The 27,952-nt window shown below is 41.4% G+C and overlaps 5 protein-coding genes across 5 annotated transcripts; 3 read left to right on the plus strand and 2 right to left on the minus strand.

Annotated features, from left to right (window-relative positions):
• Positions 1-1,268: 1,268 nt before the first annotated feature.
• tmem119a (transmembrane protein 119a) lies at positions 1,269-8,257 on the plus strand. Its single transcript, XM_044025432.1, has 2 exons — positions 1,269-1,412; positions 5,865-8,257. Exon 2 carries the CDS (start codon positions 5,896-5,898, stop codon positions 6,616-6,618), a length of 723 nt encoding a protein of 240 aa, XP_043881367.1. The 5' UTR covers positions 1,269-1,412; positions 5,865-5,895; the 3' UTR covers positions 6,619-8,257.
• A 2,390-nt stretch (positions 8,258-10,647) lies between these two features.
• On the plus strand, positions 10,648-12,220 carry LOC122769348 (leucine-rich repeat-containing protein 4C). The gene has a single exon (XM_044025820.1). It carries the CDS (start codon positions 10,710-10,712, stop codon positions 12,012-12,014), a length of 1,305 nt encoding a protein of 434 aa, XP_043881755.1. The 5' UTR covers positions 10,648-10,709; the 3' UTR covers positions 12,015-12,220.
• Positions 12,036-14,664, minus strand: iscu (iron-sulfur cluster assembly enzyme). Its single transcript, XM_044025821.1, has 5 exons — positions 14,524-14,664; positions 13,547-13,660; positions 13,266-13,376; positions 13,089-13,167; positions 12,036-12,623 (listed from the first exon to the last, which is right to left on the minus strand). The coding sequence occupies exons 1-5, from the start codon at positions 14,617-14,619 to the stop codon at positions 12,538-12,540; spliced, it is 486 nt and encodes a 161-aa protein (XP_043881756.1). The 5' UTR covers positions 14,620-14,664; the 3' UTR covers positions 12,036-12,537.
• A 125-nt stretch (positions 14,665-14,789) lies between these two features.
• On the plus strand, positions 14,790-25,137 carry sart3 (spliceosome associated factor 3, U4/U6 recycling protein). The gene is made up of 19 exons (XM_044025818.1): positions 14,790-15,026; positions 16,182-16,308; positions 16,409-16,513; positions 16,608-16,792; positions 17,020-17,125; positions 17,329-17,453; positions 17,673-17,828; positions 18,346-18,484; positions 18,590-18,697; positions 18,793-18,870; positions 18,962-19,020; positions 19,754-19,863; positions 19,953-20,065; positions 20,162-20,238; positions 20,329-20,500; positions 20,990-21,447; positions 21,984-22,136; positions 22,260-22,444; positions 23,058-25,137. Exons 1-19 carry the CDS (start codon positions 14,829-14,831, stop codon positions 23,248-23,250), a joined length of 2,847 nt encoding a protein of 948 aa, XP_043881753.1. The 5' UTR covers positions 14,790-14,828; the 3' UTR covers positions 23,251-25,137.
• Positions 25,138-25,196: 59 nt separating this feature from the next.
• Positions 25,197-27,662, minus strand: ficd (FIC domain protein adenylyltransferase). The gene is made up of 2 exons (XM_044025819.1): positions 27,060-27,662; positions 25,197-26,648 (listed from the first exon to the last, which is right to left on the minus strand). The coding sequence occupies exons 1-2, from the start codon at positions 27,328-27,330 to the stop codon at positions 25,567-25,569; spliced, it is 1,353 nt and encodes a 450-aa protein (XP_043881754.1). The 5' UTR covers positions 27,331-27,662; the 3' UTR covers positions 25,197-25,566.
• Between the last annotated feature and the right edge of the window lie 290 nt (positions 27,663-27,952).

Here is a 27,952-nt window from a genome sequence, read left to right on the forward strand (position 1 = left end):
TAGCGCCCCCCAAAGGTTAAAAACCCAGAAGAAGTGCCCCCGAACTTTGACATACATTGACGTACAGCTCAAAACTTCATACACTGCACAAGAGATCGACCATGAACACGTCTATGAACATGAACTTGACCCAACAGGAAGTCAAGCCATTTTGAATTGCAAACCAAACAGGAAGTGCCCTGTAACGTCACCGTATGTTGACCGATCTGCTCAAAACTTCACACGTGAGACAAGAGACCCAGCCAGAAAATATCAGCCCTGAGTCAAGGGCATAGCGCCACCTGCTGGCAGAGCGGTAGTTTGTGAGGGCCCACACAATACTGCTTTTATGTGTTGTTTCCATTGCTGTGTTTACTCCTGTTATTTGATGACTTTCCTTATTGTATTTTAGAGCTTCCTTTCACTTCATTGAAGTAATGTAATGAACTTTGGGGCAACAGGGGTTGTTTTTAAACGTGTTCTATAGACACGTCTGACCTTGACCTTGATTTTTTGTGGACTCCAGTAAGAGAAGCTTCTGCATCATAATAAACAGAACTAAACCACTCTTGTAAGTGATCGGCTTCTTCACAGCTGAGCGTCCGACCATATCATATTTCACACCTTCCGTCCAAATAACCGAATAACATAAAGACGGCACGATCACGGCTTTAAATAGTAACATGTCTGCGTAGACGCAGAGACATATATTCGGAGGATAAGTGCTGCCTAAAAGAGCATGGAGTTTATATGTTCGCTCTGTACATGTGTTTTGGGATGAAAGAGTGCTCTCGCTCTCTGCCCTGGTCTTGTAGACAGGCTGTAATCAACATGGACCAAATTAGAGAGGACTCAGTGGGAGGCAGAGAAGTCCTGGGACTCGCCCCGCCAAGTACAGAAATACCCGTTTCCCTCAAACATGGGACTGTTGCTCCAACTGCAGTGTCTCTGCTCTCTAGACGCAGAAAACTCACGGATCAGTTGTTGAAAAGTTGAGCTTTGAATGAGTCTATTTGGACAAGAATTCCACGTTAAAGACGTTTTTTACAGAAACATTTTCTTCACATATATTAATCCCCAATCAAATGTCATCGCACGCAGTAACTTCAACAATAATTATACAATACTGGAGTGAAATAAACACAAAACATGTAAAGCTGAGCTATCTAATCCCAAATGGCTGCTCCATATGTGCAGGAGGATGAACGGAGGGGATGGGAGGATCAGAAACAGGGAGGAGAAGCTGAAAATAGAGGTTTGAAGTGAGGAGAGCAGAATGTGTACGACACAGCAGGGAGGAGCGGATGCTCACAAACTCTGCCTCACTCTTACTTTCCTCTTCTCACTTTGTCTCTCCCTCTTTTTTCACCCCAGTCACTGGTGTCTGCGCTGCTTTGTGCCGTCCACAGAATAAACCCGGGATAACACACTCGGTAAGTATGTTTTTCTTTTATTGAAGGGTTTAAGGTGTATTCCTATCACAAAACTAAGAAGGGAAAATTGTTTCTGTTATTTCAGAGAGTTTATGCAAACTGACAATTGTCAATTATGAACAATTAGTTCATATTTAAAATGTTTTTTGTTGAAAGTAGTAAAATACATGCACTCTATTTACTAAGTGGTGCAGTATTTGAGGGACTTGTACTTAAGTGTTTTCTTTTTTGTCAATCATTTCTACTTTTATGTGCTTTCAACCAATTTATTTAACAATAAATGTTCGTTAACAGATTAGGATTATAGAGGAAATGCATTATTAAATATTAAACAACTGTATTATTTTAATTATAAGTTAATCCAGTTACATTCAACAATAATCACATTAGGATGTTTTAAGATGTGTTTTTTAACAATGTGGCATTACTTCTTTGACTTGGCAAAGTAAAAATGTCATGAATATAAATGATAAAACTGAAGGTATAAAAGGATAAAAGTTTTAGGAAATAAAAACTACCAATATATATATTTAGAGATGAGAGTCTGTGTTTCTGCTCCACCCGTTATTTTTTTAAAACATCTGTTGTTTGACCAAAACGCTGTTAAATGCTTACTTTTATTGCTTTTATTCTTCAAACTCTAGTTCAGATGCCAATATTTTACAAACAAACAACCACTTTAGAAGTTCAGAAGACTGAACTTCTGGTAAATGTTATAATTGTCGGTCGACGGGGGCTGCTGCAACAGTGTAGGCAGGGCATGCAATTATGTGGGGCCCAGAGCTGAGAGAGCGGGGGGCTCAACAAAAAGTGTGGATTATGTTAATCCACAACAGGATCTAGGTTTCCATTAAAAATTTCACAATTTTTGAATTGTCTGATTGAAATGGTCAAAAATGAAATAAAGGAATATGCATTATCCACAGAAGGATAAGAAGAAATGATATACCGACGTGAATAAAGATCACCAGTAACTATTAATGTATATTTTCTTTGCTTTTTCAGTCGTGTTAAATCAGGAATATTTGGACTGTGGCAGTAAAACCTCCTCTTGTGAGGTGACACATTTTATACCAACTACTAACCTGAGAAAACATTGAGCTCTTGAAGTAACATCATTATCACTAATGTTAAAATACAGTGGTGTAAATAAGTAGGCAGAGCAAGGTCAGCTACAGACTTTACACAGGAGGCAGATTTATTCCCAATAATAATTTGTATTATTTTTTAATTTTCTCTGATCACATACCCTGGTTTACACAGTAGAATAGTATTTCCACCAAGTACCACCAGAGGAAGCTTGCGTACCACTGGTGGCACACGTACTACAGTTTGAGAACCATAAAGTTAAGGGCCGCTATAAGAGTCTGTTGAAATGTCCCTGAAGGCCAATTGTCATTCAATAGGTGCAGCAATAAAACACAAGATGTTTAAATATTTCACCTAGAATATTAATTGGGTACTGCAATATTTATTTAAAAATGCTGGAGAACACTGTCCTTCCTCCTCCTCCTCCTCCTCCTTCCCCTCCTCCTGCCATGACGCTGAAGGTTGCCAGGTGGTTGAGGCAAATTTATTTGTACAAGCTTGTTATTATACGCTCAGTGCAGTTAATAGAAATAAAAAGAGATGTTTAAAAATGTTTAAACACATTCAAACAATGGAGGCATGCACATAAATAGAAACCATTGTTGAAGCAAGATAAAAGAAAACTAAATATACATCTTAAAACATCTAAACTATACACTTTAAAATAAGTTCAGTTAAGGATTAAGATGACAGGGAACAGGAAGACAGATCTATGAGGAGCTTCACTTAAGTCAGTTCAGTTAAGAGCTTTATTGTCCCGTAAGGGGAAATTAGTTAAGCTGTTAGCTGTATTTAATAAAAAAAGTAATAATTAAAACAATTTTAAAATAAATCACAGTAAACACAGACAGGACACACAGCACAACCAGAGTTGACTTAAAATAGCTTTTTATTTTAATCACCTTTTTGTTTTATTAAAACTTCCAATAAAATGCAATTGAAAAACAATAAAAACAGATAAAAACAGTGCCATGAAATGAATATCTGTTGTTTTTGACTCTGGGGAGCCTGTGTTGACATATCATGGTCATTTTATAATTTAAGTTACACATACTGTACACATGATTCTTTATTTATATATATACATATATATATATGTATATGTGAATCCATGTCATTTGAAATGGCTTAATAACATAGCATCCGTGTCGAGAAAGAAAGGCCTTCAGTCCAAGTTAATGTCGACCCGCTGGTAAAACACGGGAAATGTATTTATGGCTGTAATTATGGGGGACGGAGGGGCAGCGCTGTTTTACAGTATGGATGTACATACAGGAGGGAGAACCAGCCCAACATGTGGTCCACAAGAGACCAGAGAGCAGAGAGCAGAGAGCATGTTTGACCACACAGGGAGAGAGGAAGGGGCTGTTGAGTGTAAACCAGCAGCAGCAGCAGCAGCAGGTTGACTTCAGTGATTAGAAGCTTGTCTTTACAGTGTAATTACAAAGTGTGTTAAAAAGATGAAGTGGTTTTAAGTGGAAACAGGCTGAACTTTGCCCTGTTTCACAGCTCTGTGTCAAAACTCCGCTTCACATTGTGATGGAGAGAGAGAGAGAGAGAGAGAGAGAGAGAGAGAGAGAGAGAGAGAGAGAGAGAGAGAGAGAGAGAGACTCAGAGTCATGGAAGAAGAGTAATAGTGGGTCGAGACAGTTTATTCAGCGGTTGTAAATGCAGGTTATATCTTCATTAGGTCTGTGCTGCAGTGGGAGGTGGTGCACAGCCAGCTGCTGCTGCTGCTGCTGCTGCTGCTGCCCACAGTAAATATAGAGGCCATGGCCACAGGTCTCCCACGCCTCTGTGCTCCCTGTGCACCCTCTGCTGTAGGACTTCCTCCTGGCTTTGGTGTGGTGGACGAGTGGCCTCCCTCCCCTTTACAAATTATAAGGGCGACAGCAGCAAACTCACTGCCTCCACCCCAAATAAGTAATGGCTACTCTGCTGCCTGCTAAAATAGAACTGGTGCGACACAGAGACACAGACAGAGACAGAACATGGAAAGACCTGAGTCAAGACGGATTCTGGAGTCACATTTTAGATGGATTCACCCTTTAAAATTCTATGTAGTATTATATATAGTATTATGTTTGTAACATGTGACGTGTCTGCTGACAGAAAGACATTTTGACACTGAAATAATCCACAGAGTTACGTGGTGGAAAAAGTCAATTTTTGTTTTCTACCACAAAACTCCTCTGATTTGCCTTATACGAGCTTAAAGAGGTCCTTTCTCTTTCAGATTTTAAGTTGAGCTGCTTCACAGGCCTGGGCAGGCTCTAACTACCATACTAAAATATAAAACTACTATAATAAAAAAACAAAACAATGATTAGATCTTTGTAATTAGTGCTGCTACAGTGTTTTCTCCTTCTTCTTCTTCTTTTTTAAACCAATTTCCTGTCCTAAACATCCTGTAACTCTGGTAAAAAAAACAAACGTGTTGCCTACTAACTGTCCTGACCTTTGACCTTGTCTGACTTACTTTCTCTACCACAGTTACAAGATGATGAGGGCAGGACTCTTGCTAAAAGAAGAAGTAAACACTGTAGCAGCACTAATTACAAAGATGTGTTAGTTGTTGTAGTATAGTAGCTAGTTATAGTATATCGTAGTTAGTGAATATCATAGTATAGCAGTTAGCGTCTCTAAAGTAACTCATCTTAAAATCTGAAAGAGAAACAACTTATTTAAGCTCAAACTGTAAATAAGTTAAACCTGGTACAATACGCATACATAACTGTCCAAATGACTGTTTGATTTTTGTAAACATTTAACCTAAAATGTGATTTGTTAAACATTCACCAGTTCATTTCAGGTCAGTAGGTGATTCATTTATCCAAAAGAAGAAGAATATATTTTATTTTATACTTGTTATCTTTAAAAAATTAGGCATATGGTTTATCGAATAAAGTCAGGGGTTTAGATCAAGTTCCATCTTAAATTTCGGAATCAAAATTTTTCGTTTTTACACTGATTTTGAAAGGGTTAGCTTAGCATTTCTTTCAGGCAGAAACAGATGCAGTGTTGAGTCAGTGACAGAGAAGATGATGAGAGTGAATCTGAAAGCTGATCTGGATGATCTCGCTCTTATCCTCTCTGTTCCTGAACAGAGAGGATTATATTATGTATATAAACCTCATAAGTATATAATGAAGTCAATTTTATATGAACTTTTTTGTGAAGTTCCCAATCAAGAAAAGTACAGAATTGGACATATTTTTTGACAGACAGATTTTCATCCCCATCCCATATTGTCCCCCACCCCACACACACACCAATAGAACAAAGAAAGGAATGAGTAAAAATAAAAAGAAACAAAACTGACTAATAACTGCACTGTTAAACAGCTCTTTGTTGTCATTGCAGAACTCAGAAGAAGAAGAAGAAGAAGCAGAAGATGAAGTCTCACGTGGTTCTGACGCTGCTCTCACTGTGCTGCGGTGCCTGTCACGCCGCGCCCATGTTCTACAACATGTCCATGGACGGCAGTGGTGACGATTCAGACCTGGGCCTCCTGTTCCCGTCCTTCTTCTCCACCCGAGCGCCCGTCCTCCTCACCACGGCCACCGGAGCTCCCTCACTCACCAACACCATCACCACCACCATGATCCGCCTGAAGGACTTCGTCCTGAGCCGGGTCGTGGACTTTCTGCAGGAGCACATGCTCATCATCATCGTGGTGACGTCCCTCCTCATCGTCATGGTCTTCATCATCTGCTGTGCCTCTGCGATGAGTCACAAGCGTAAGCTGGAGGCCTACAAGCCCACCGCTAACCCGCCCAGGAAGTATGCGGCAGATAAATCTGTTGGATTCAAGAATTCGGGCGAGCTCCACGAGAGGCCGTACGCCGTTGACCACGTCAAGAGGGTCCAGACTCAGAGCATGGCTTCACCCAAGCACCTGCGCACCCCCTCCAAGGCTCTGGTGGGAGAGCGGGGGAGAGACGTGAGGTCGTCGCCGCGCCACGAGGTCAGAAAGGTCAAGCAGGTCGAGGAGGTGGAGAAGCGGAGAGAGGAGCCCAGGCACAAGGAGCCGGTGAAGCACAGGGAGGAGGCGCAGCAGAGCTCCAGCTCCAGTCCCCCTGTCTGCACCTGCCACCTGAAAAAGGGCCACCATTAAAGATCCACAATCGAGGGTTAGGACGGTTTCGCGGAAAAAAAATATAAATAAAACAGGTGAAATGTTTCAACCGTGACGTGTAACTTAAGACAGGATCACTCAGTCCTGGTCCTGGAGACACACGGTCCTACAGGTCTTAGAGGTTTCCCTGCTCCAACACACCTGATTTAAATGAATGAATGGATTGATGATGAGCATTTTGATCAGGTGTGTTGGAGCAGGGAAACTTCTAAGACCTGCAGGACCAGAACCAGGACTGAGAACCTCTGACTTAAGAGGAAAGAAGAAAAGAAAAGGTTGATTTGAGCAAAATGTGTCAACATTTATGTAAAGCTGCAGCAGGCAGGATCACCGGGAAATCAGCTGACGGTTGAGGGTCATCCACAGGTTATTAAACACACACACACACACACACACACTTTGTTTTGTGTCTCTATCTTGAACTGAGGTTATCTCTTGTGTCAAAACTCTCCTGTGATACAATTTTACCGAATTATACTGAAAGGTCATTGTGGAATTATTGATCAATACTGCAAAATTTAAAAAACAAATCTTGCTTAGTGTACTTTTTTTTTTTTAAATTATTTAATTTTTTACATAATGAGAATATTTAAGCCTTTTTATATGAAAAATCACGAGGGCTGCAATGCATTTCTTAAATGTGAATATTTGCTCCATTTGACAATAACCATTTAAAACCTAAGAGATTTTGGTTTGTGGTCAAAACTAGACATTTGAGGGCATGATTTCCAGGTTTGAGAAACACTGATTGAAAAGTAGTTGCAGCCGTAAAAATCACATTTTTGAAACACTAAAATCTGTGTCTACTCATAAAAATGATGATATGGACAAAGATTGTTGGTGTTCTTGTTTCTTAGGACACATTTCAACAGTAACTTCCCTCCCAAAAAGTAAAAGCATGCATGTGTTTTTCTAACATAATTAAGATTCTCCGTGTGTTAAGACAGAAGGATCTGGTCTGTCTGTCCTGCTGTACGTCAGTCACGTCTTCTCTCGCAGTGAAGAGCTTTGGCTCCAACTCTTTGTTGCTGTAAATATAGCAAGCAACACGTGAGTCGCCAGTAAACTTGACTTAAACTCTCTTTTTATATTTTAAACGCTCGTATTTACCTTACCTTTGCTTGCATAATGTTTTATTCAGGAACCTTTTTCACAAAGCTCCGTACCAAAAACATAGTTGAACTGTAAGAATACAGTAAATACATGTGTTTGTTGCCATAAAAGCTTTATGAATAAGTGTTTGAGCTTTTGTAATACAGGTAATACTGATGTATATGAATAAAAGTGTTTTATTTTAATGTGATTTGTGATATATATTTGGCTTGTTGTGCTGGAAAAATCACATTATTATCCTCATATTTAATTGACCTTTCAGTTATTTTATTCTATTTTACGCCATTTTGGGGAAGGAAAACCTCATACTCAGTTTCCCATTTAGTTATGCCAGTGATTCTGTTCGTGTAATGTTCAGTTTGTCTGTTGACTTGTTGTGTTTAAGTTTGACGGAATGCTCAGATTAGATTTTTGTCCTCACACGTGTCCCGGCACGCTTCCTCTCCAAGTTTGTTTACAAAAGATGTTGTTTTGCCTTATATTTAATAAAAGGTGTTGGAAACGGCGTTTCTGTCCTGAGTGAAAATGGTGAGAGTTTTGTCCTGATCGCCGAACTCTCACACAAATGCAGCCACAACCAAAACAACCTAAGATTAGAAAAGGCCAGGAATGTCTAAAAGAGAGGAAACTCACTTCCTACGTGCACATTATGTTCAATTCACATCTGTAATTTTGAGCCAGATCCACTCACAATCTCAAATTTGTGTATCCTAACATTTTAAACCCAAAAATGGTGGCACACGCTTTTAAAACAGTTTTGTTTTTTCCCTTGACTGGTCCTCGGTGAGGCAGCAGCAGCAAACATCACACCCAAACACAACAGGTATGAGAGTCTGGACAAAAGACCAACCTTTTGTTCTTCACTGGCATCCGTACAAGATTGTTTTAAATATTTCAGCAGCAGTGAACCAGATACATACAGGACACAGAGTCCCGCTCTTTCAACAGCTCATCATGTGACGTCAGGCAAAACATCAAGGACACGGATTTGTCCTGGTGAATTTTTAAATAGAAAAAAGCAAACAAACACTGAAATTATGTCATTTGTATGTTGAGTAGTGAAATAATATGTGAGCAAATACTGACTCAGATAAAACAATAACTACATTTTAGTCTTAGATACGGTCTGAAAGTATGGAGCACCATAAATTACATTATTATAAACAAGAGAATGAATTAATACAGAATTTAAAAAATAAATGAAAGTTGGTCATCAAAAATGTATAAATTTCTTCAACTTATCTTGTATTTATTAATGTCTTTATTTAGTTAATTCATTCATTTCTGTATTTATTCGCTCATTTATTCTTTTATTCATTCATTCTTGTATTTATTACATTGTCATTTATGGTCCGCCATACATTCAGAAATGTAATTATCTTGTGGTTTTAAATGTTTTAACAGCACTTTCAGCACGGGGTCGAGTATCTAAAGACCAAACATTAAAAATGTCAGTGCAGCAGGTTAAAGAGTAAAACACTGTGACTCTGTGGCGTCTGTAACGTGAGTCCTGACAGAGCCTCACTCTGGGGTCACATTCCCAGCTCTATTGTCAATGAAGTGCTAAATAATTCGAGTAAATACAATCCCTTCACTTTCACTCTTCCCATCACACCAGAGGATGATGGGAAAACACACTCCACTCACTCACATTCACCATCTGCTCCACTTTCACTAAACTCAGCCTCAGATCGTCTCGGTGTGAACTTTATTTACATGTTGATTCCTCGTCTTTGAAAACACACGTCGTGCTGATTGTGATTGTCTTGCTGTTTTTGTGTTTTGACCTCGTTCACTGTTGGTCACTGATCAACAACAGACGAGCTGTTCCACTGATGTGAACGGTGGAGAGGATACAGAACAGGTAACACGGCACCTTTTTTAAGGCTGTGGTTAAACTTTGATGAGCATCTGCCTGGAAATGTCACAGTGGTAGTGGGTGTCTTCAGAGAGACGGTGGACTGTGGATCATAACTGATCATGGACAGACATGTCTGCCTGTCTCTGTGAGGGAGGAGCTGATCATACAAGAACAGAAGAATGGTGAGTCCTCGTGTCACTATCAGTAATATTAACATTATAGTCGAGTCATTAATGGTAATGTCTTATTTCTGTAGTAATCAAGTTATAGCTTGGTAATAATGTTTGTGGGACATAAATGAGGATCAATTCCAACTTTATAATATGGGTATATTATTGATGGTAGTCATCATAATTCTAATTAAAAAACTATTCTTACTTTGGAAATAGCACATAATTACAGTAATGTCTTATTGTCAATATGTTCTTGTTACTAAGCTGGAGGTTACATGAGAAATAAGATGACATGATGATAATCTAACTTCCTGAGCTGCAATTAACAATTATTTTCATAATCAATTCATCTGTAGATTATTTTCTCGCTTCATCGAGTACTTGTTTGGTCCGTAAAATGGTGTCTCCCAAAACTTGAAATGATCTCAAATGTTTTGTTTTGTCCACAAACCAAAACATTTTCAGTTTTAATGATTTCTTTGTCATATGGAGCAAAGGAACTAGAAGCTATTCACATTTAAGAAGCTGAACAGATTAATCTAATAATTGTTGCAGCCCTAATTACTTCCCCGTTACTAAATTATTGCTTAATGTTTCATTTATATTTACAAATGCAAATAAATAAACTACACGTCAAATGTGAAAATGAGTAATGCCTGTTATATCTGATAAATTATTAGTTAGTTTAATTTAAAGCATTTAGCATCCATAATGTTGCATTACTGCCTTCAGGATTGAATTATTCATCATTTCTTTTCAGTCTTCTCCATGTTCTTCCTTCCATCTTTAATTCATTCTCTAATAAGTTTCACTGCGTCTAATGTGGACATCTCTCATCTCATTCTTCTTGCAGTGAGGTCATGCTGTGGTGCAGATGTGGTGTCCTCCTGGTTCTCTGCATCTGTCCTCTAGCTTGCCTCAGCATGTCTCCCTGTCCTGCCGGCTGCTGTTGTCCTCACCCAGGACTACTGGTCCTCTGCGAGTCCCTGGGACTGCGGTCTCTCCCTCGCTCTGTCCCCCTGAGCACCTCGGCTCTGTCTGTGGCCAGAAACCAGCTCTGTAACGTGGACCACCTGCTCCGGCACTTCTCCAGCCTCCAGGAGCTCAGCCTGAGTCACAACCTGTTGGCCCGCTTCCCTCGTGGACTCCCTCCAAGTCTAGAATCTCTGCAGCTGCAAGAGAACCGTATCACTTACATCACCACAGGCGCCTTGAGGCAGCTGGGGAACCTCACTCGCCTGGATCTGGAGGACAACCGCATCCGTGCCATCCAACCCGGGGCACTTGAGGGCCTCAGCAAGTTGCAGGTTCTGACGCTGAAAGGTAACAACCTCACGAGGCTTCCTCCGCACCTCCCCGCATCACTCACTCATTTAGACGTCTCAGCCAACTGCATCTCTGCCCTGGACCTGCCCTCGCTGTCCGCCCTCATCAACCTGCAGGTCCTGAGGATCAACAGCAACTGCCTGCGCTCAGTTCCAGACAGCGCCTTCGACCGCCTGCCGCGTCTCAGATCTGTGGACCTCTCCAACAACCTGTGGGTGTGCGAGTGTGACATTCTGTATCTTTACCGCTGGATACTGAACGGCAGGTTGAAGATGGCGACAGACCTGGTGTGCAATGAGCCTGTCCATCTAGCTCATCGTCTGCTCCTGAACCTCTCCGTCATGACCATCTGTCCTCATGTCCTGAAGCCAAATGAGAGAACACACCAACTGGACACGGTGACAGTCACGCCAACAGATAAAAGCTGGTTTAAGAAGACTTTGGCAGAGCAAATATCAAAAAACACCGCTGTTCCAGTCGTTTCAAAAGACTTACCTGAAAGCCATGTATCATCTGAACACTACGCATTAGAGCTCTTCATCTATGAAGATTGTTTAACCCTAAATCAAACACAGTCTGTGAGTCCGTCCCATTTAAAAACAGTTACATCTCCTCCTGACGGGGAAGAGAAATGCAGAGACAACGTCACAGGTCGGTACCCGCAGAGTAACGTCACCTCTGCTGAAGAGACTCACTCTGTGCTGTTTACAAACAGAGACGCGTCCAGACCCACATCTGAGCCACAACTGCTGACACAGCAAAACTCCTCTGTGGTCATCGCTCTGCTCGCGCTGCTGTGTGTACTCGTAGCTCTCTTGATGCTGGCAGTGCTGCTGGTACTGAAACAGGTTCTGCGACGCCGACAGAGAGTGGCGCCGCTTGATGCGGGATCTGGTGGATGACATCACCACAGACACACTGAAGAGGTTTTAATGATTTAATTCACATTAACATTTGCATATAATATTCTATGGCATGGCTTTGTACATACACTTGTTCAACTGTTCAATCTAACTGTGAAATGGAGCAATGTTTTCACTCAGTCAAGCCAAAAATAAAGACTTAATGCCAAAAAAAAAACTAAGTAAAACCTGACCTGAAGTCTTTATCTATAATAAATTGCATTTATTCTTGTTTATAAAAAACAAAACAAAATAAAAGCTCCTAAGTGGGTGAGGAAGTGGTATTCACTGATATTATCATCACATTTCACCAAAATCGTATTAATCTACATCTACAGACTCTTCTTATGCCTGAATCTTTAATTAAAGAGACTAAATAAACAGCTGTGGAGAATTTTGAGGCAGTAAAACTCCCAGATGTCCCAGAAAAGTGCAGGACCTGATGCAGAATTATGGCAACTTGTCATCCATAAAAAGAACAGGGACAGTTCAAGGGACAGTTGTGACCTGACTTAAGAGCACATTAACTGCTGGTTTTGACATGGGTCTTCTTGTCCTGTTTGAGTTTGTAGTCAGACAACGCTGCTTTTATGGCGTCTTCAGCAAGCACTGGAAGAGACAAACAGGAAAAGCTTTGGATTCTCTGACAAATACATGTAGGTGTGGGACGACAATATAATGCTCTATTTTTCTATATAATTTTGTATATAAATAATTAGACATCAGATAACACATCTTTACCTAAACTAAACATTATGCAGTCCTTTTGATAGGAATACCCAACTGTTAAAGGATAATTAAAATACAGTATTGCTATACTAAAAATAAATAACCAAATGGTCAAAGCTGGGTAGCAAGTGTTGTCTTATTCTCCCACGTTCCCTCTTATATAATTTCTTGGTTTAAGCCCGTGAGTGGGACCTGTGACTGGTGCAAATAAATGTATTCATGCAGCAGTGATTCAGCTCATATCATATCTGGATGTGACTGGGAGTGGAATCACAGATGTTACCACACTAAGTGTGTTTCCCAGTTACCTGTGTGAGTAAGCAAGTGTTTGTGCTTTGAACTTACTTGAGCAGTGAAGTTTAACTGGAGGAAGGGCAAGTTCTTTGGCAATATCTGTGTTCTTTATCCCTAGAGCTTCATCGACCTGCAGGGTGAAAGAGAATAACCAAATATTCAAAAAAAAGATGGGAAAACATAACTCATTACAAACTCTTCTTTAAAATCTGTGTTGTACCAGCTTACCGACTTGCCCTTCACCCACTCTGTTGCTAGAGAACTGGAGGCAATAGCTGATCCACAGCCAAATGTTTTGAATTTTGCATCCACAATCTTTCCATTTTCATCCACCTGGATCTGCAACATCAAAGAATTAAACACTGAGTGACAGTTTTCTATCTCACAGTAACACAGTTAAACTGTCACATGAAGAAAACATGCATGACTGCTGGATGTTCGGGATACTTAGTGTCACGCTTAACTGTGACAAAAGGCACACAAAGTTGGGATAATCTCTTCTTATTTACCTGGAGTTTCATAACATCTCCACAGGCTGGAGCACCCACCAACCCAGTCCCCACATTCTTGGAGCCTTTGTCTAGAGAACCCACATTTCTTGGGTTTTCATAATGGTCCAACACCTTCAGGAAAGGCACACATACAGAGAAAGAACACTGCATCACTCTATGGTTGCAACAATCCCCATAATTCCCATGGAAACTCTCCAATTTCGCACTTGGATATTTTATATTGCTTATGTTATATCATAGCATAGCATAGTACTCTTTGCTCCCAACCCAAGTGAATTTCCCTACCTCTAACCAAATGTAGGTTAGCTGCAAGTAACAATTATTTCCATAACTGATTAATCTGTCGATCAGTCTTTCAAGTAATCATTTGGTCCATTAAATGTCAGAAAATATCGATTAGTGTTTCTCAGACCTAGAAATGATGACGTTCTCAAATGTCAACAAACAAAAATTATTAAATTTTATTGGTTTCTTTGTTATATGAAACAAGGAAACCAAAAATATTCAGTTAAGAAGCTGAAAAATCAGAAAACACTGTTTCAGCCCTAAACTAAATCGAATTTAAATTTGCATATCACTCTTTTCATACAGACAATTGTAACAATGTGCTTTATATACACACAAACCCCCCAACACCCACCTCCCGACATAGACACAAACACACTGTGGATTGAGAAGATGTCAGAAAACTGTCAGAAAACACCATCAATGTAGACACAACAAACAATAGAAGCCGGGTAAAAGTAACTAAAATGAAAGGGGAAATAAAAACAAAAAAGAAAGACACAAAGAGCAGAGAGCAAATACTAAAGTAGCTTAAAATAAAAAACATTAAAGTACTCAAAAAAACAATGAAGTAGAGCAGCATCACACCTCTGTGTACATACACAAGAAGATAAAGGTAACTCACAGACGTAGAATAAGAGACAAAAAATAAATGTTCCACTTTTAAAAACACGGATTTAGTCTCTTACCTTTTTATGATAAGAACACACAGCGTTTAACCGCGGCGATAAAAACCTCTGAGTGAAAAACAACAGCGAGGTCGCAGACTTTCCTACAGACGCCATGTTCAGCTGCCGCAGACAAACCAGGGTCAGTCAACGAGTGGGGAAGAGTGCGTTTTTGTTGACAAACAAGCGACAGAAAGGTGTTCGTCCACGATGGAGCGCCACCTAGCGGACAACAGTGGTAAATACAGGATTGCAAGGCTCCGCCCTCTCTGTCCCTCGCGCTGCTGCTGCTGCTTGGCTGTTACCAGGCAGACAGCCTTTCCAACATGGCAGCGTCAGGCAACGCAGAACATACGCAGTTGCAGGATATGGAGGAGGAAGACGCGGGAATCGAGGAGAGAGAGATGGAGTCGGACGAAGAGGACGAGGAGGGCATGGGAGAGGAGAACACAGACGATGAGGAGGACGATTCGTCGGAAGACGAGAGAGAAAATGAAGCCGAAATCCAGCGTTTGGAAGAGCAGGTAATTAGCCAAACAGTGGAGCCGAGCTAAGTGGACTAACGTGCTAATAAGAATGAATGGGCGGTGAACACGGGGAGCTACTATGAGTTAGCAGCTTTAAAAACCGTCACCTGCTCTGGTTTATCACACACTTATAACACAGTCAGGTGTTAACTGTTTGTGTATAATTGAATTTAAAATGCGCACAGAGATACAGAGAGAGTCGTGATTAGCCGTCCTGCTAATTTGTGCTGCTGCTGGTGGGTTTTGTGGTGACACACGTTTTTACAGCATCTTCCGTTTTCAGCTTTCAAACCTTCAGCGTGGTCAGAGACCAAGTGCTACAACTCCGAGTACACAAGTGCTAACTTTACACACTGTTTTTGCGTCATAGGTTTTGACAGTGAATGGTTATTTACATTAGTGTCCTGTGTGAGCTTTGAGAACCAAATCAAAGTCTATGACCTCACTGCTACCTCACTGTTTGTCCCTCAACTGTTTAATTACACATCTGACTTAAATATAGCATACTTTTTTCACTTTGTTTCTGCTCTTTATTTGTGTCCACGCCAATAAAACATTTATAAATGGGACAAAACGTTAGAAATTAAATATCTCCACCACCACCTTAAATTATGTACAATACTTAACAATGTATAAACTATGTTAAAAATGTGTGAAATTTGCACAGATCTGTGAGATACAAAGATGTATAGATCTTTAATCTGTAGAATAAGATGTGTATAGATCAACACAGTAATTCATCTATAATGATATTTTGACACACATTTAGGCTTTAAAAAATATTGCAGTTGGCTGTATTGTGATTTCGATTAATTGTTCAGCCCTAACCATGAGTGACTGCTTGCTTCAGCTTTTAGACTTGGAAATCTGACTCAAGGGGGTGTGTCAGTTTAAAACGTCTGACTAGGAACTCTAAACCTCTGACCCGACTACAACTGGGTGATTTGTTTCCTCTGGGTTGGATTGTAATGTCAAAATAATTGAGTAATGTTTGCTGCCTAAATGTTAGGGTGCAGTGTTACCAAATTACAATTTCAGTTTGATATTTTCTTTGGCTGTGGTAATAAATCACCGCTGAATAAATGTGTAAAAGCACATGTGAGAGAAGATGATGGAAGATTAATTGTATAATCCACTATTCCCCTCGTTTAGCTGTCAATCAATGCTTTCGACTACAACTGCCACGTTGACCTCATCAAACTCCTGAAGCAGGAGGGAGAACTTTGCCGTTTGCGGAAGGCACGGCAGAAGATGAGCGAGCTTTTCCCTCTCACTGAAGGTTGGTGTATGTCTGTACCCGCTATTGGCTTTGATTAATTTGCCGTCTGTCAGCCTGCATTATACAAGTAACTGTAATTTTGTTTTTGTAAATCCTGCAGAGATCTGGCTGGATTGGCTCAAGGATGAGATCCGTCTGACTGAGGAGGAATCAAACCGGGAGAAAGTTTACGAACTTTTTGAGAGAGCTGTAAAAGACTACATCTGTGAGTACAATTCAGCCACTGTTATTGCTTTTGACCTCGTATTTTTTTAGTTGTTACATGAGCATAATGTGTTATTCTGCGTCTTTACACCCAGGTCCAGAGATCTGGCTTGAATATGCTCAGTATTCAATTGGTGGAATGGGCTCACCAGGTGGGATAGACAAGGTGAGAGCCATCTTTGAGAGAGGTGTGACAGCTGTCGGGCTTCACATGACCAAGGGACAGACGTTGTGGGAGGCCTACAGAGAGTTTGAAAACGCCATTCTGTCCACAGTCCAGGTTTGTGTCTCCGTCACTCAAATGATCTCGAATGGACAGAAGATGTTACTGTAGTGTAGCAGATAAGTCTCTCACTGACGGGTCATCAGGTCGTGTTTTTGGTTTATAATCTGCTTGTATACTTCAGTAAGTTAATTTTTATTTTATGTATTTAATCATTTTAATGTCTTACTAAAATCGTCTTTGTTAATTTTTGGAACATATTTGTTTGTTGCTTTTTCTCTCAGCCTCCACCTGGCAAGGTTCCCAGCCGTGAGGAGCAGGAGCTGCTCAACACTCAGCTCGAGCGAATTCATACACTGTTTCGCCGCCAGCTGGCTGTTCCCCTGATGGGTAAGAACGATGATTTTTCTGTATCGATGGTCTGCTGTAAAAGGGACAGGCACAATGGAACAATGTGACTACAAACATTTACAAATATAGACTAAACAATTTACTTGCTACTATTTTGCACCTTGTAGATTCTGCATGTGATATATGTGTCTTCACCGCTCATGTTGCGAAAGTATCTTTAGACATTTTCTTTCATTTTGTAGACATGGAAGCCACCTATTCAGAGTATGAAGAGTGGTCTGACAAGGGCGTTCCTGAGACTGTAGTACATCAGTACAAAAAGGCTGTGAAGCAGATGGAGAAGAACAAACCTTTTGAGGAGTCCCTGGTAAGGACCTGCACTGATAATTCTGGCTGAAACATTCTCTGCTATTTTAAACAATGTGCCTGCTGTGGCGTCTTGTATTAATTTCTGGCAGACTGAGAGCTGTAATGCAGGAAAAAAATATTTCTATCACATTATATTCACACACATAAACCAGTTTCATGATCTGCAGCCATTTGGTTTTTTATTGTTTTGTGACTCCCTGCTGTTGTCTTCCTGCAGCTTGCGGCAGAACCTCCAAAAATGGCAGAGTATCAGTCTTACCTCGACTTTGAACTAAAGGAGGGCGACCCGGCGCGGATCCAGCTTGTTTTTGAGCGTGCTCTGGCAGAGAACTGCCTGGTCCCAGACCTTTGGGCAAAATTTACCACCTATCTTGTGAGTATTGGTCTGTTGTGTCATGGAAATCCCTCTCAGACTAATGTTTGCTGTGTTGAGTCCATGTTTCACTCTTGTCTTAGTGACTTGACAAACAATACTGCTATCAATATTTATGTCATAGTTCTAACTTTGCTTAGTGCTCATGCAATTCATTAGCATTGTCCACTTCTCTGCTGTGGTGTGCTCTGTGTTGGATTCGTCTGGTGGATTTATGCTTGCAAGTTTGGGCTGACTTTGCTTAAGCTAGCGAAAGCAACGCTGCGCAGTGTGATTGGCTGTTTTAGTGCATCTAAAATGATGTTGCGTTTAGCGTTCTCTGTGCAATCCTTCCAGTTCTAGTGCTGATGTGACTCAGCATGAATATTCCTACAGATTATCCTACGTTTCTGCTGCCGCTTATAGCTGCAGCGTTCCCCTGTTCCAACGCTGATGAAAGTATCTTCTCCAATAAATCTTTTTGCTTGTATAAAATAATTACAGCCAGTTTATTCTCTGTGTTTTCTGGTCTCTGTAGGATCGTCAGCTGAAGATCAAAGACTTTGTTCTTCCTACACACGAACGTGCCGTGAGAAACTGCCCCTGGACCATGGGTCTGTGGAAGAGCTACCTGCTGGCTCTGGAGAGGCATGGAGCTGAACATCCTGTTGTCTCAGGTCTGAGATCATGACTCAGTGACTATTTTCTCTGTACTTTCACATGTTTGTAACATGTATATTGTATTGTATAATATTAACACACCATCCCTTTTTCCGCTGTAGATGTTTTTGAGAAGGCACTGAATGCTGGTTTCATTCAAGCAACAGACTATGTGGAAATATGGCAGGCATATCTTGACTACCTGAGGAGACGTGTTGATTTCAGCAAAGGTGAGAGCAGTTGTGTTTCCAAATATTAAGAAACAAAAATGTCACAGGAGTTTTATTTATTTTCAAACTGATGTGATGTTATTTTGACATTTCAGAATCAAGTAAAGAGTTGGAGGAGTTACGAGGAGCCTTTTCTCGCTCTCTTGACTACTTAAAACAAGATGTGGAAGAAAGTAGGTGGATTTCACTCAGATCTGTGTTTTTCGGTGTCGTGGTTTGAGTCTTGTAGTAATTTAGTGGTGTTTTTGTGTTGTGGTCTTGTAGGATTTGGTGAAAGTGGAGATCCCTCTTGTCTCATAATGCAGATCTGGGCAAGAATAGAGGTAAAGATTGTTACTTTTCATTTTAAAGCGCTGGGTCTCTGTTCACTTGTGTATAATCCTTGTCTTCTTTTAATTTGTTTTTGTTTTTGAAAAGAAATCCAGTCAAACATTACTCTCAGATATCCTTGACAGCTGAGTTCACTAATTTCTTGGCCTAACAATGTCAACAACTGGATGTTGAATAATTTTCCTCAAGAAAACACAAGCAAAAGGAAATGCAAAGAAATACTGCCCTCTGCTGGTTTCTTTACAGCAGACACGCCATCTACCTCAAGCAAAAACTTGCCCGGATCTAAGACGATCAAAATTTTTGAATCACACACTGATAGGACTTTTAAGACAATTATTTTCTTACTACTTTCAAAAGTAGTTTAAAAAAAAAGAAACATGCCCTAAGTTTTAAAGACTATTTTCCTTGTCTTATCACTTCCTAATTTTTGCAACACTCATGTATCTCTTAGGTGCCAGTCTTTTAACTAGAACCAAGAAATATAATAATTACATAATTTAATTTTTTTGATCATTTCCTGACTTGATTTAATTTTTATTTTCCTGTGGCATCTTCTGTAGCTATTGTCTCTTATCTGATAATCCCTAGACATATTTTTGTTTTAACTGCTCCTTGTTAAGCACTTGTTATCGACATGAAAAGGGTTGCTATTGTTGTTTTTATTCCAAAGTTTAATTGCACAAATGAACCTTTCATAACTTTATTTTGTTTTGTCCCTTCCAGGCTCTTCACTGCAAAAACATGCAAAAAGCCAGAGAACTGTGGGACAGTATTATGACGAAAGGCAATGCCAAATATGCCAACATGTGGCTGGAGTACTATAACCTGGAACGGTCCGTCTGTTCATGTCTGAATGGAAAATGTGTTCATTTTAGCGAAGCTGCGATCTCATTACTAAAATGTGTATTTACGTCATGTGTAGGTCTTATGGAGACCCTCTTCACTGTCGGAAAGCTCTTCACAGAGCAGTTCAGTGCACCTCAGACTATCCAGAGCATGTGTGTGAAGTCCTGCTCACCTTTGAGAGGGTGGAAGGTGAGTAAAAAAAAAAAAAACAAGACAAAGTTAACATGGAAATAAAAATATTTTCACTGATTGTGTCATATCTCTGTGTCGCGTCCTCACCGGCAGGCTCTCTGGAGGACTGGGACGTGGCAGTGCAGAAGACGGAGACTCGTCTTAACAGGGTTAATGAGCAACGAGCAAAGGTGAGAGCACAGATCAGGACTGAAGTGTGCAGCAGTGTCATCATTGCGTCGCGTTTGGCTCATGTTACCATGTTCATGTCCATCTGTTAGGTGGCCGAGAAAGAAGCCAACATGGCTCGTCAAGAGGACGATAGAGCTGACCAGCGGCGGAAAGCCAAATTCGACAAGAAAGCTCAGAAGAAGGTCCAAAAGAAAAGTCGATTTGGAGAGAAGAGGAAAGCAGAGCAAGATGATTATCAGGATGAATGGAATGATGATTCAGGTTAGATGGATTACATGATTTTGAGCTTTTGGTGTGTAACCCTTCAATATCAATACATTTCTGTTACATTCAAATCACAGTCAAGTTAGTTCACACAATGCTGATGTAAGTCTACCAGCTCCTCATGACTCTTTGTGTGTTTCTGTGGTACAGCAGTGTTGTGATTCGCTGTAGGCAGCAGCATCAGTTTGGAGTGTGACTGAAAACACATAGAGCAGAGCACGTAAAAAAACCTTCATTAGTTCTGCTGCTGAAAAACCTGGTCTTTCAGTAGTTTGTCGGGATAAATGATTCTTGTCCTCCCGTGCCTGCATTCCTGCTTTATACTCTCTAACACTCCCTCAGTCAGCTCTGATAGTATTGCTTGATACAGCCTGTTTTCAGCATACATACATAATGTGAAGATGTAGTTTTTCCTTCTGAACACAAACATCGTTAACATGAAAGAAGTCTTTCACCTTTCCTAACCTTTCTGTTTCTCTGCTACAGAACAAGCCCCCAAAAGACACAGAGGAGATGGAGACCAAACCACAGAGTACATGGAGACAGAGACAGGACTCTTTGGGAGAAAGGCTCCCCCTGGCTATAAGCCTGCTCTGCCCGCCGCTAAAAAAGCGCAGCAGGAAGCTGCGGCTGCGGCGGCGCCGAGGCAGAAAGAGGAAAAGCCAGAGCTTCGTAATGATCAAAGCAGCGTCTTCATCAGCAACCTAGCTTACACGCTAGTGGAGCCAGAGGCAAAGCTCAGGACGCTGTTTGAGACGTGCGGCCCCATCTCACAGGTCCGCCTCGTCTTCGGCACCAAAGGCGGGTTCAAAGGTTACGGCTATGTACAGTTTGAGTCCACAGTGTCGGTCCCTGAAGCCCTGAAGCTGGACAGACGAGAGGTGGAGGGCAGGCCCATGTTTGTGTCGCCTTGTGTGGATAAAAACAAAAACCCTGAGTTTAAGGTAAATGTGCTCACAAGCAGATATTCTAGCTTTTCTTTATGGCCTCAATATCTGCAGGCCTTTTATGAGTCTCCTCAAAAGAGAAATAGTTTAAGACTTAATTCACAAATTCTTTGGTTTGTATTGAATCAATTGTTTTAATTAGTTCACTCATTCATTTTGTTCCATTTCACATTAAGTTTGATACAATTATAATTATGACCCTTCTGGGTCTCTATCGCTTTCTCTCCACTATAACTTTAAAACGGCAGTTAAATTGATTAATGAACTGAAAAAAAAGTATTTTACAGAAATAGTTTAGTTCTTTTGAAGTGTGGTTGTATTAAAGAATGAAAACATCAACACTAACTCCCTCTCACTGAAACCAATTTTAGCTTAACTCCCTTATTGAAAAGCTCACCAGGCACAAAAATCGATAGAGAAAATCCATGTGTTGAACTTGTATACATAAAGGTTTACTGCTGCTCTAATCTAACCCTTTAAACGTTGGATCTATGCATGAATGCTGATGATATCTTCACACCATGTTGGCATAGGTGTTCAAATACAACACATCTATAGAGAAACACAAAATCTTCATCTCCGGGCTGCCGTTCTCCTGCACTAAAGAGCAACTGGAGGAAATGTGCAAAGGCCATGGCGACATCAAAGATGTCCGCCTGGTCACATATCGCTCAGGAAAACCCAAGGTGAGAAGTGACATGTTCTTGTTTAAGCTAATGATTCCCACTTATGAGCAAACATGCAGAGGAAGGTGTGGTTGAACAGTGTTGCTCCTGTTAGTAACTGTGTCCGACTGTGCGTCTCCACAGGGTCTGGCATATGTGGAGTTTGCAGATGAAACACAGGCGTCTCAGGCAGTCCTGAAAATGGACGGTATGGAAGTAGAGGACAACAAGATCACTGTTGCTATAAGTAATCCTCCTCGCAGAAACCTGATGGATGCACCTGGTTCCAGTAAACCTACAAACCTGATGCCTCGTCAGGTCTATGGATCGTAAGTTTACTGATACTATTTCTAATGAAAACGCAAAAAAAACCAAACACGGCTCATGTTCCAGTTGATAAGTCAGGGAGAGGGGACACAAATTAATCTCTGGCCACTCTGACACAATGTCACATTGAAGGAGGGGATATCAGAGAGGGAGGATGGAGGGATTAAAAAAAGACAGGGCATTGACGTACATCTCTGCTGGGCGCCTCACAAAGCATCATTAGTGAGAGTTTAGCCACTCTCACTAATGATGCTTTTCCATATATAGTTCTTGCACTTCTCGACTTAACTGGACTCTACTTGGTCTGGGCATCAGGCACGTCGTTACTTCATAGTACTTCCTCAACACGGATGAGGTTGTCATAGTACAGCTGTGTGAAATGTCCGTGACGTGGTTTTATTCACGTCCAGCTCTCTGGGTCCTCTCGTCAGCCACCAAACACGGGAACGTCTGCACCTGTGGTGTATTTTTGCCGACAGCAGCCATGTAAGCTCGCTGTAGCATTCTTGCCGTTTTTTTTCTTGTGTCGGATATCTGAAAGTGATTTTTTTTTCAAATGAAGCCTCACATTTTTAAATGTAAACAGATAAAGAGTTTCTACTTTTCTTTTTCCAGGAGAGGAAAAGGACGCACCCAGCTGTCGTTGCTCCCTCGTTCCCTGCATCGGCAAAGTGAATCTGTTAGCAAAGTGGAGAACGGAGCTGCCTCCGAGCAGGTGCTGGCAACCGGCAGTGCATCGAAGAACGCGGCCGCAGAGGCAAAATCTTTGTCAAATTCAGACTTTGCCAAGATGCTCCTCAATAAGTGAGAGGAGGGAGCGAGAGAGTCAAGACTGCCTTCACACTGAAAACCATCATGTGTCCTTATAAATTAGTGTTGGTGATTTTTTCTGTAATTGTGTACCTGACTTCCCTTTAATATCAGCCCCGTTCTCATCGTGTGTTCTGCGAGATTGCCTTAATCACAGAGCTCCTGTCCTCCATCACAAACCTTTTCAACTAAGACATTTCACCAGTGTGACAGATAGTTATTGGTGGGAGTGTTTGAATGAGGCTGGTCGGGCCATTTTATAAGAAAAAAAAAAAGTGTATCATATTTGTGTAAATACACTGTATGTTTTGTAAGCCTTGTGTTTTGAGGTGTCTTTTGTTGTGTTAATGTGAAGGAGATTTGACAGAAGCAGATTGAAAGACTATTTTTTTTTAAATATTCAGAACAGCCAAACTTGTGAATGTTGTTCTAAATAGGGAATATGCAAGTTTAATATGTTTAAAATAGCTGCTGTGTGTGTGTGTGTGTGTGTTTGGCCATAAACACTAACCTTGTCAGGACCAGTAATCCTGGAGACCAAATCCTGGTCCTAATGAAGCAGAATATAATTTCTGAGGAATTTTGGGCACATTTTTGACGGGTAGTTAAGGTAAGGGTTGGGCATTAACTGGTTAAGGTTAGGCGTAAAGAAAAAATATCCCTGTGTGTGTGCAGATGTGCTTGTGTGCGCGCCACCGTAAGGATATTCTCCAGTCGTTTTTTAGGGACTTATTTTAACCTCTGAGGACACACTTTTTTTTTAAAGAGCAAAGATATGTTTCTGAATAAACCACAATGATGTTTGACCATCTTTGATTTACCTTTTACCAGTAACCAGCAAGTAATTAGTCGGTGGACTTTGCCTGAGCTTGACAGCATGTCCTCTCACCACAAAAACTACCCTCATGTCATGTCACCCTGCGAACACTCGATGTTGTGTTAAGCGTATTTACAGACATTTGATGATTTGTCATATTTATGTCATCACATGACCTGTCCATCCTGGATAAACTCACCCATCATCAAATCCCATTTATACACAGGTCTGACTGACTTCCATTGAGAGGTATTGGGATTTAAATGAATCCTGATGTTTCCACCTTTTTGAAATTCAAAGAGCACTGAAAAAAAATGTATTTAACTGGTTGCTTTGGTTGTAGGACACATCTACGACTTAATGTGTCCATTTCTGCTGGTTCTGATCCTCAGATTCACACATAAATTATGGCCAGACTGTTGAACTCGGTAATCATTTGAGGAAAGGCACAGTTTTCTCAGTTTTACAAACAATTAATTGAAGAAAATAACCCCCAGATTATAACAGACATTAAGTTCTTGCGTTGAAGAGGTCATTTTAGCTTTTGCGTGACCCAACTAAATGGCTTCTGCCATCTCCTACACATATTTAGGTCTGAAGCTCTTTATTCATCACAGGAGAAGAGAATCTATGCAGTGTTTTATTTCCGTTTTCTCATGTGTCAAAACACTTGTTGGTTCCACTTGCCTCACTAGGATAGTAATGACTGTTCAATGTCATCATTTCCAAAAGGTTACTATAGTTTGTAATAATATAAATCTAAGTTTTCAGAACAGATGGAATACAAGCTATATGTAATGCTCTCACCAAAGTGGCCTAATGTTAAATAAACGTCTAAATATGTTGGTCTCTTGAGGTCACCTACCTTTGTGAGCAGTGTTTTGTATAGTTACTAAAGTACATTTTGCATTTAGTAGAGGTGATTAGTAAATGGCTTTTGTGTTCTATCACTATTTATTTTTCAGCTTGTTTCCCTTTTCTACCCTCGTGTTTTTGGGTCCTGTGTGAAAAACTCATGTCATTGTTTATCTGATCAAAAACTTTGTTTTAATAAAGTCATTTAAATCATCTTTGAGCCCAAAACACAGCGTTGTTTATTCTAAACCCTTTAAAATCAAGAGGCAAAATCGAAGTCACTACATGTTTTTATTTTAAAATTTAATAAATTATCAAATGCATGAAAGTGCTTTACAGTGTCAGACATCAACTCTTAAGATAATGAACTTAAAGTTAACACAGAAACATATCCACTGGAAGTCACCCATAAATGTCCCAAATAAAGACAACTGCTTCATCCTCCCTTTGTCAACAGGCACAACTTCAAACTGGATTCTGATGGCAATCAAAATGACTTCAAATAAAATCAAAATTTCCTTGGACATGAAAGCAAAAAAAGTCAAGCATGCTCTAAAAAGAATTTCAGCAGTGAGTTAGTTTTTAAAGAGGTGTAACATTAATCCACATCCATGTCTGCATGTGATTCACACGTTTTCTTGCTCAGTTGTGGATTGGAATGGTCTGTTTGCAGTCCAGACAGGCCTGGTCCTGTCCGGCTTCCGGCAGCCCCACAGCGTGCTCCGTCGTAGAAATCAATAATGTGTCCAATGTTATTTCTGTACATTTGGCTATAAAGCGAATAAAAGGCCGTACGTCGCCCTCATTGGCCGTGTCCAGAGCTCCGTAATATTCAGCCCTTTGTTCTTTGCGAATCGTAATCGGCGGGTATCGCGCACGCATGAGCACAAGGTTCATGAGCAGACGCGAGGTCCGTCCGTTGCCGTCTATAAATGGGTGCACATACACCAGTTTGTAGTGGGCAAGAGCTGCACACTCCACAGGGTGGAGCTGCAAGGCCTCGTCAGAGTTGAGCCACTGCACCAGCTCCTGCATGTGTCTCTGCAGGTCTTGAGGGTGGGGTGGGATGTGGTGGCCCACAAAAACCTGGCTGGTACGCAGTCTCCCTCCTTCCACAGGATCCACATAGCCGAGCACGCGGCGGTGAATCTCCAGGATGTCACTGATGGTGACGGCGGCTGATCTGGACAACAGCGTGGTGTTGATGTACTTCATTGCGGCATCTACGCCAATGGCCTCGTTCTGTTCCTGCAGGCTTTTCCCAGGCACGGCGTAACGCGTCTCGATAATGTGACGGATCTCAGACAGTGTGAGCGTGCTGCCCTCAATGGCCACCGTGTGGTAGATGTGATGATAGTAGGTTTCCTCCATCACTCTGCGAAGTGCAGAGTTGCCTTTAGGAATGGACATGAGCCTTCGCACTTTACTGTCGATGATGCTAAAGTAACGCTGGTCAATTTCTTCAACCAAGGGCAGAGTTCGATCTCGGCTCACTAAAGCCCGCTCATTACAGGGAGAGATGGCCAAGGCCTTGGTGTAGAGGTGATCTGCCTGGACAACATCCTTCTCCTCCTCCAAAATGGTCCCAAGCTCGGTCAGAGCGTCTACAAAGTCAGGGTTCATACTCAGCGCGTGCACCAGCAGCTTGTGAGCCTTCTCCCTCTTCCCCAGTTTCTTCATCTCCTGAGCCTGCAGCAGAGCTGCTTTAGCCTCCAGCTCCATCTCTGAAAAACAGAACATGCAAACAGAAACATCAGCTACAGGACCAGTGAAACAAAGGCCAGAACACAACTATTCCTATGTTACTCATCAACTACTAGTTTAATGTAATCTCGCTAAAATTAATCATTTTCATTTTAGTAGATTTAGAAGTGTACTGTAGGGAAATGCCGTATGTTTTACAGAGGCCACCATGTTATGCTATGTTTCTGGGACCCATTTCTACAGTAGTCTGAATGGACAAATAGCCAGATGGTGCGTTTTGCCTTTTGAAGCAGGCCACCATAGTTCCCTAGCGCGCTAGGGAAGGCAAGGAGCGACCATATTTACAACGGACACACCACGTCACTCTTGGGACACTATCACAGAAGTTACTACGGTTTTCGGCACATTTGTACTCCACTGCTTTTCAGTACCTTTGCTGGGCTTGGACCTCTGAGGAAGTACATCCAGGGCAGTGAAGGCGACAGTGAGGCTGGTGGACTGAACAGCCGGAGGCGGAGGAGGACTTCCCCACAGCTGGCAGCGGAGCTGAGCGATACCCTTCAGGCCGTTGCAGCACTGGTCCTCCACGCCAACCATGGGCATCAGGAGAGCCACCAGAGAGCCCAGGAGAACACACAGCAGCGGGCCCCAGCCGCCGAGGACACGGCCGCTGGTGTAGCGCCACGCCGTCAAAGCAGACATTATGACTCCAGGTTAAATCCTCCATTCTCCGGTGACACAGCCTCCCATGTGTCAAACCAACGCCAGCTAGAAGAGCCGGAGGGCGGCTATCAGTAAGGAGGGAGCTGCCAATACGATAGCCGGAAAACTTAAGAGGCTTCTCCAACGGAATTCAGCTCAGACAGCCCGGGTTTAGCCCGGGTTAACAGCTCTATAAAGCGTCCCAGTGTACCTGCCGCCTGTGACGCTCAGTCAAAGCTGGATGCCGTAAGTTAGTTCAGATAATCACTTGTTGTTTCTCACTTGTGTACAAAATATACACATCATCCACTTCCTCGGTCTGAACGCGTCAACATTCTTGAATCTGGTTGGTTAGGTTTTTATTCAGGGACAGCGTTGATTGGCTGAAACGCAGCAAAACAGCAACGGGTTCGTAGCCGTCTCTGATTGGCTGATTCACGGGACACTTGGCCCTAGGTTTTGTCTTTCAGGCAACACTGCCTCAAATTACACATCAGCAGTAGACGCAAGTGGACAAGGTTCTGTATGGAGAGAAGACCAATCCAGAATGAAATATATTGAAGAGCCGCAAGGGGGCGACTCTGCTGGCTGCAAAGAATAAGTCTATGGGAAAATTAGCCTA

Source organism: Solea senegalensis, linkage group LG5 (genome assembly GCF_019176455.1).
Source record: "Solea senegalensis isolate Sse05_10M linkage group LG5, IFAPA_SoseM_1, whole genome shotgun sequence".
Classification (NCBI taxonomy): Eukaryota; Metazoa; Chordata; class Actinopteri; order Pleuronectiformes; family Soleidae; genus Solea; species Solea senegalensis.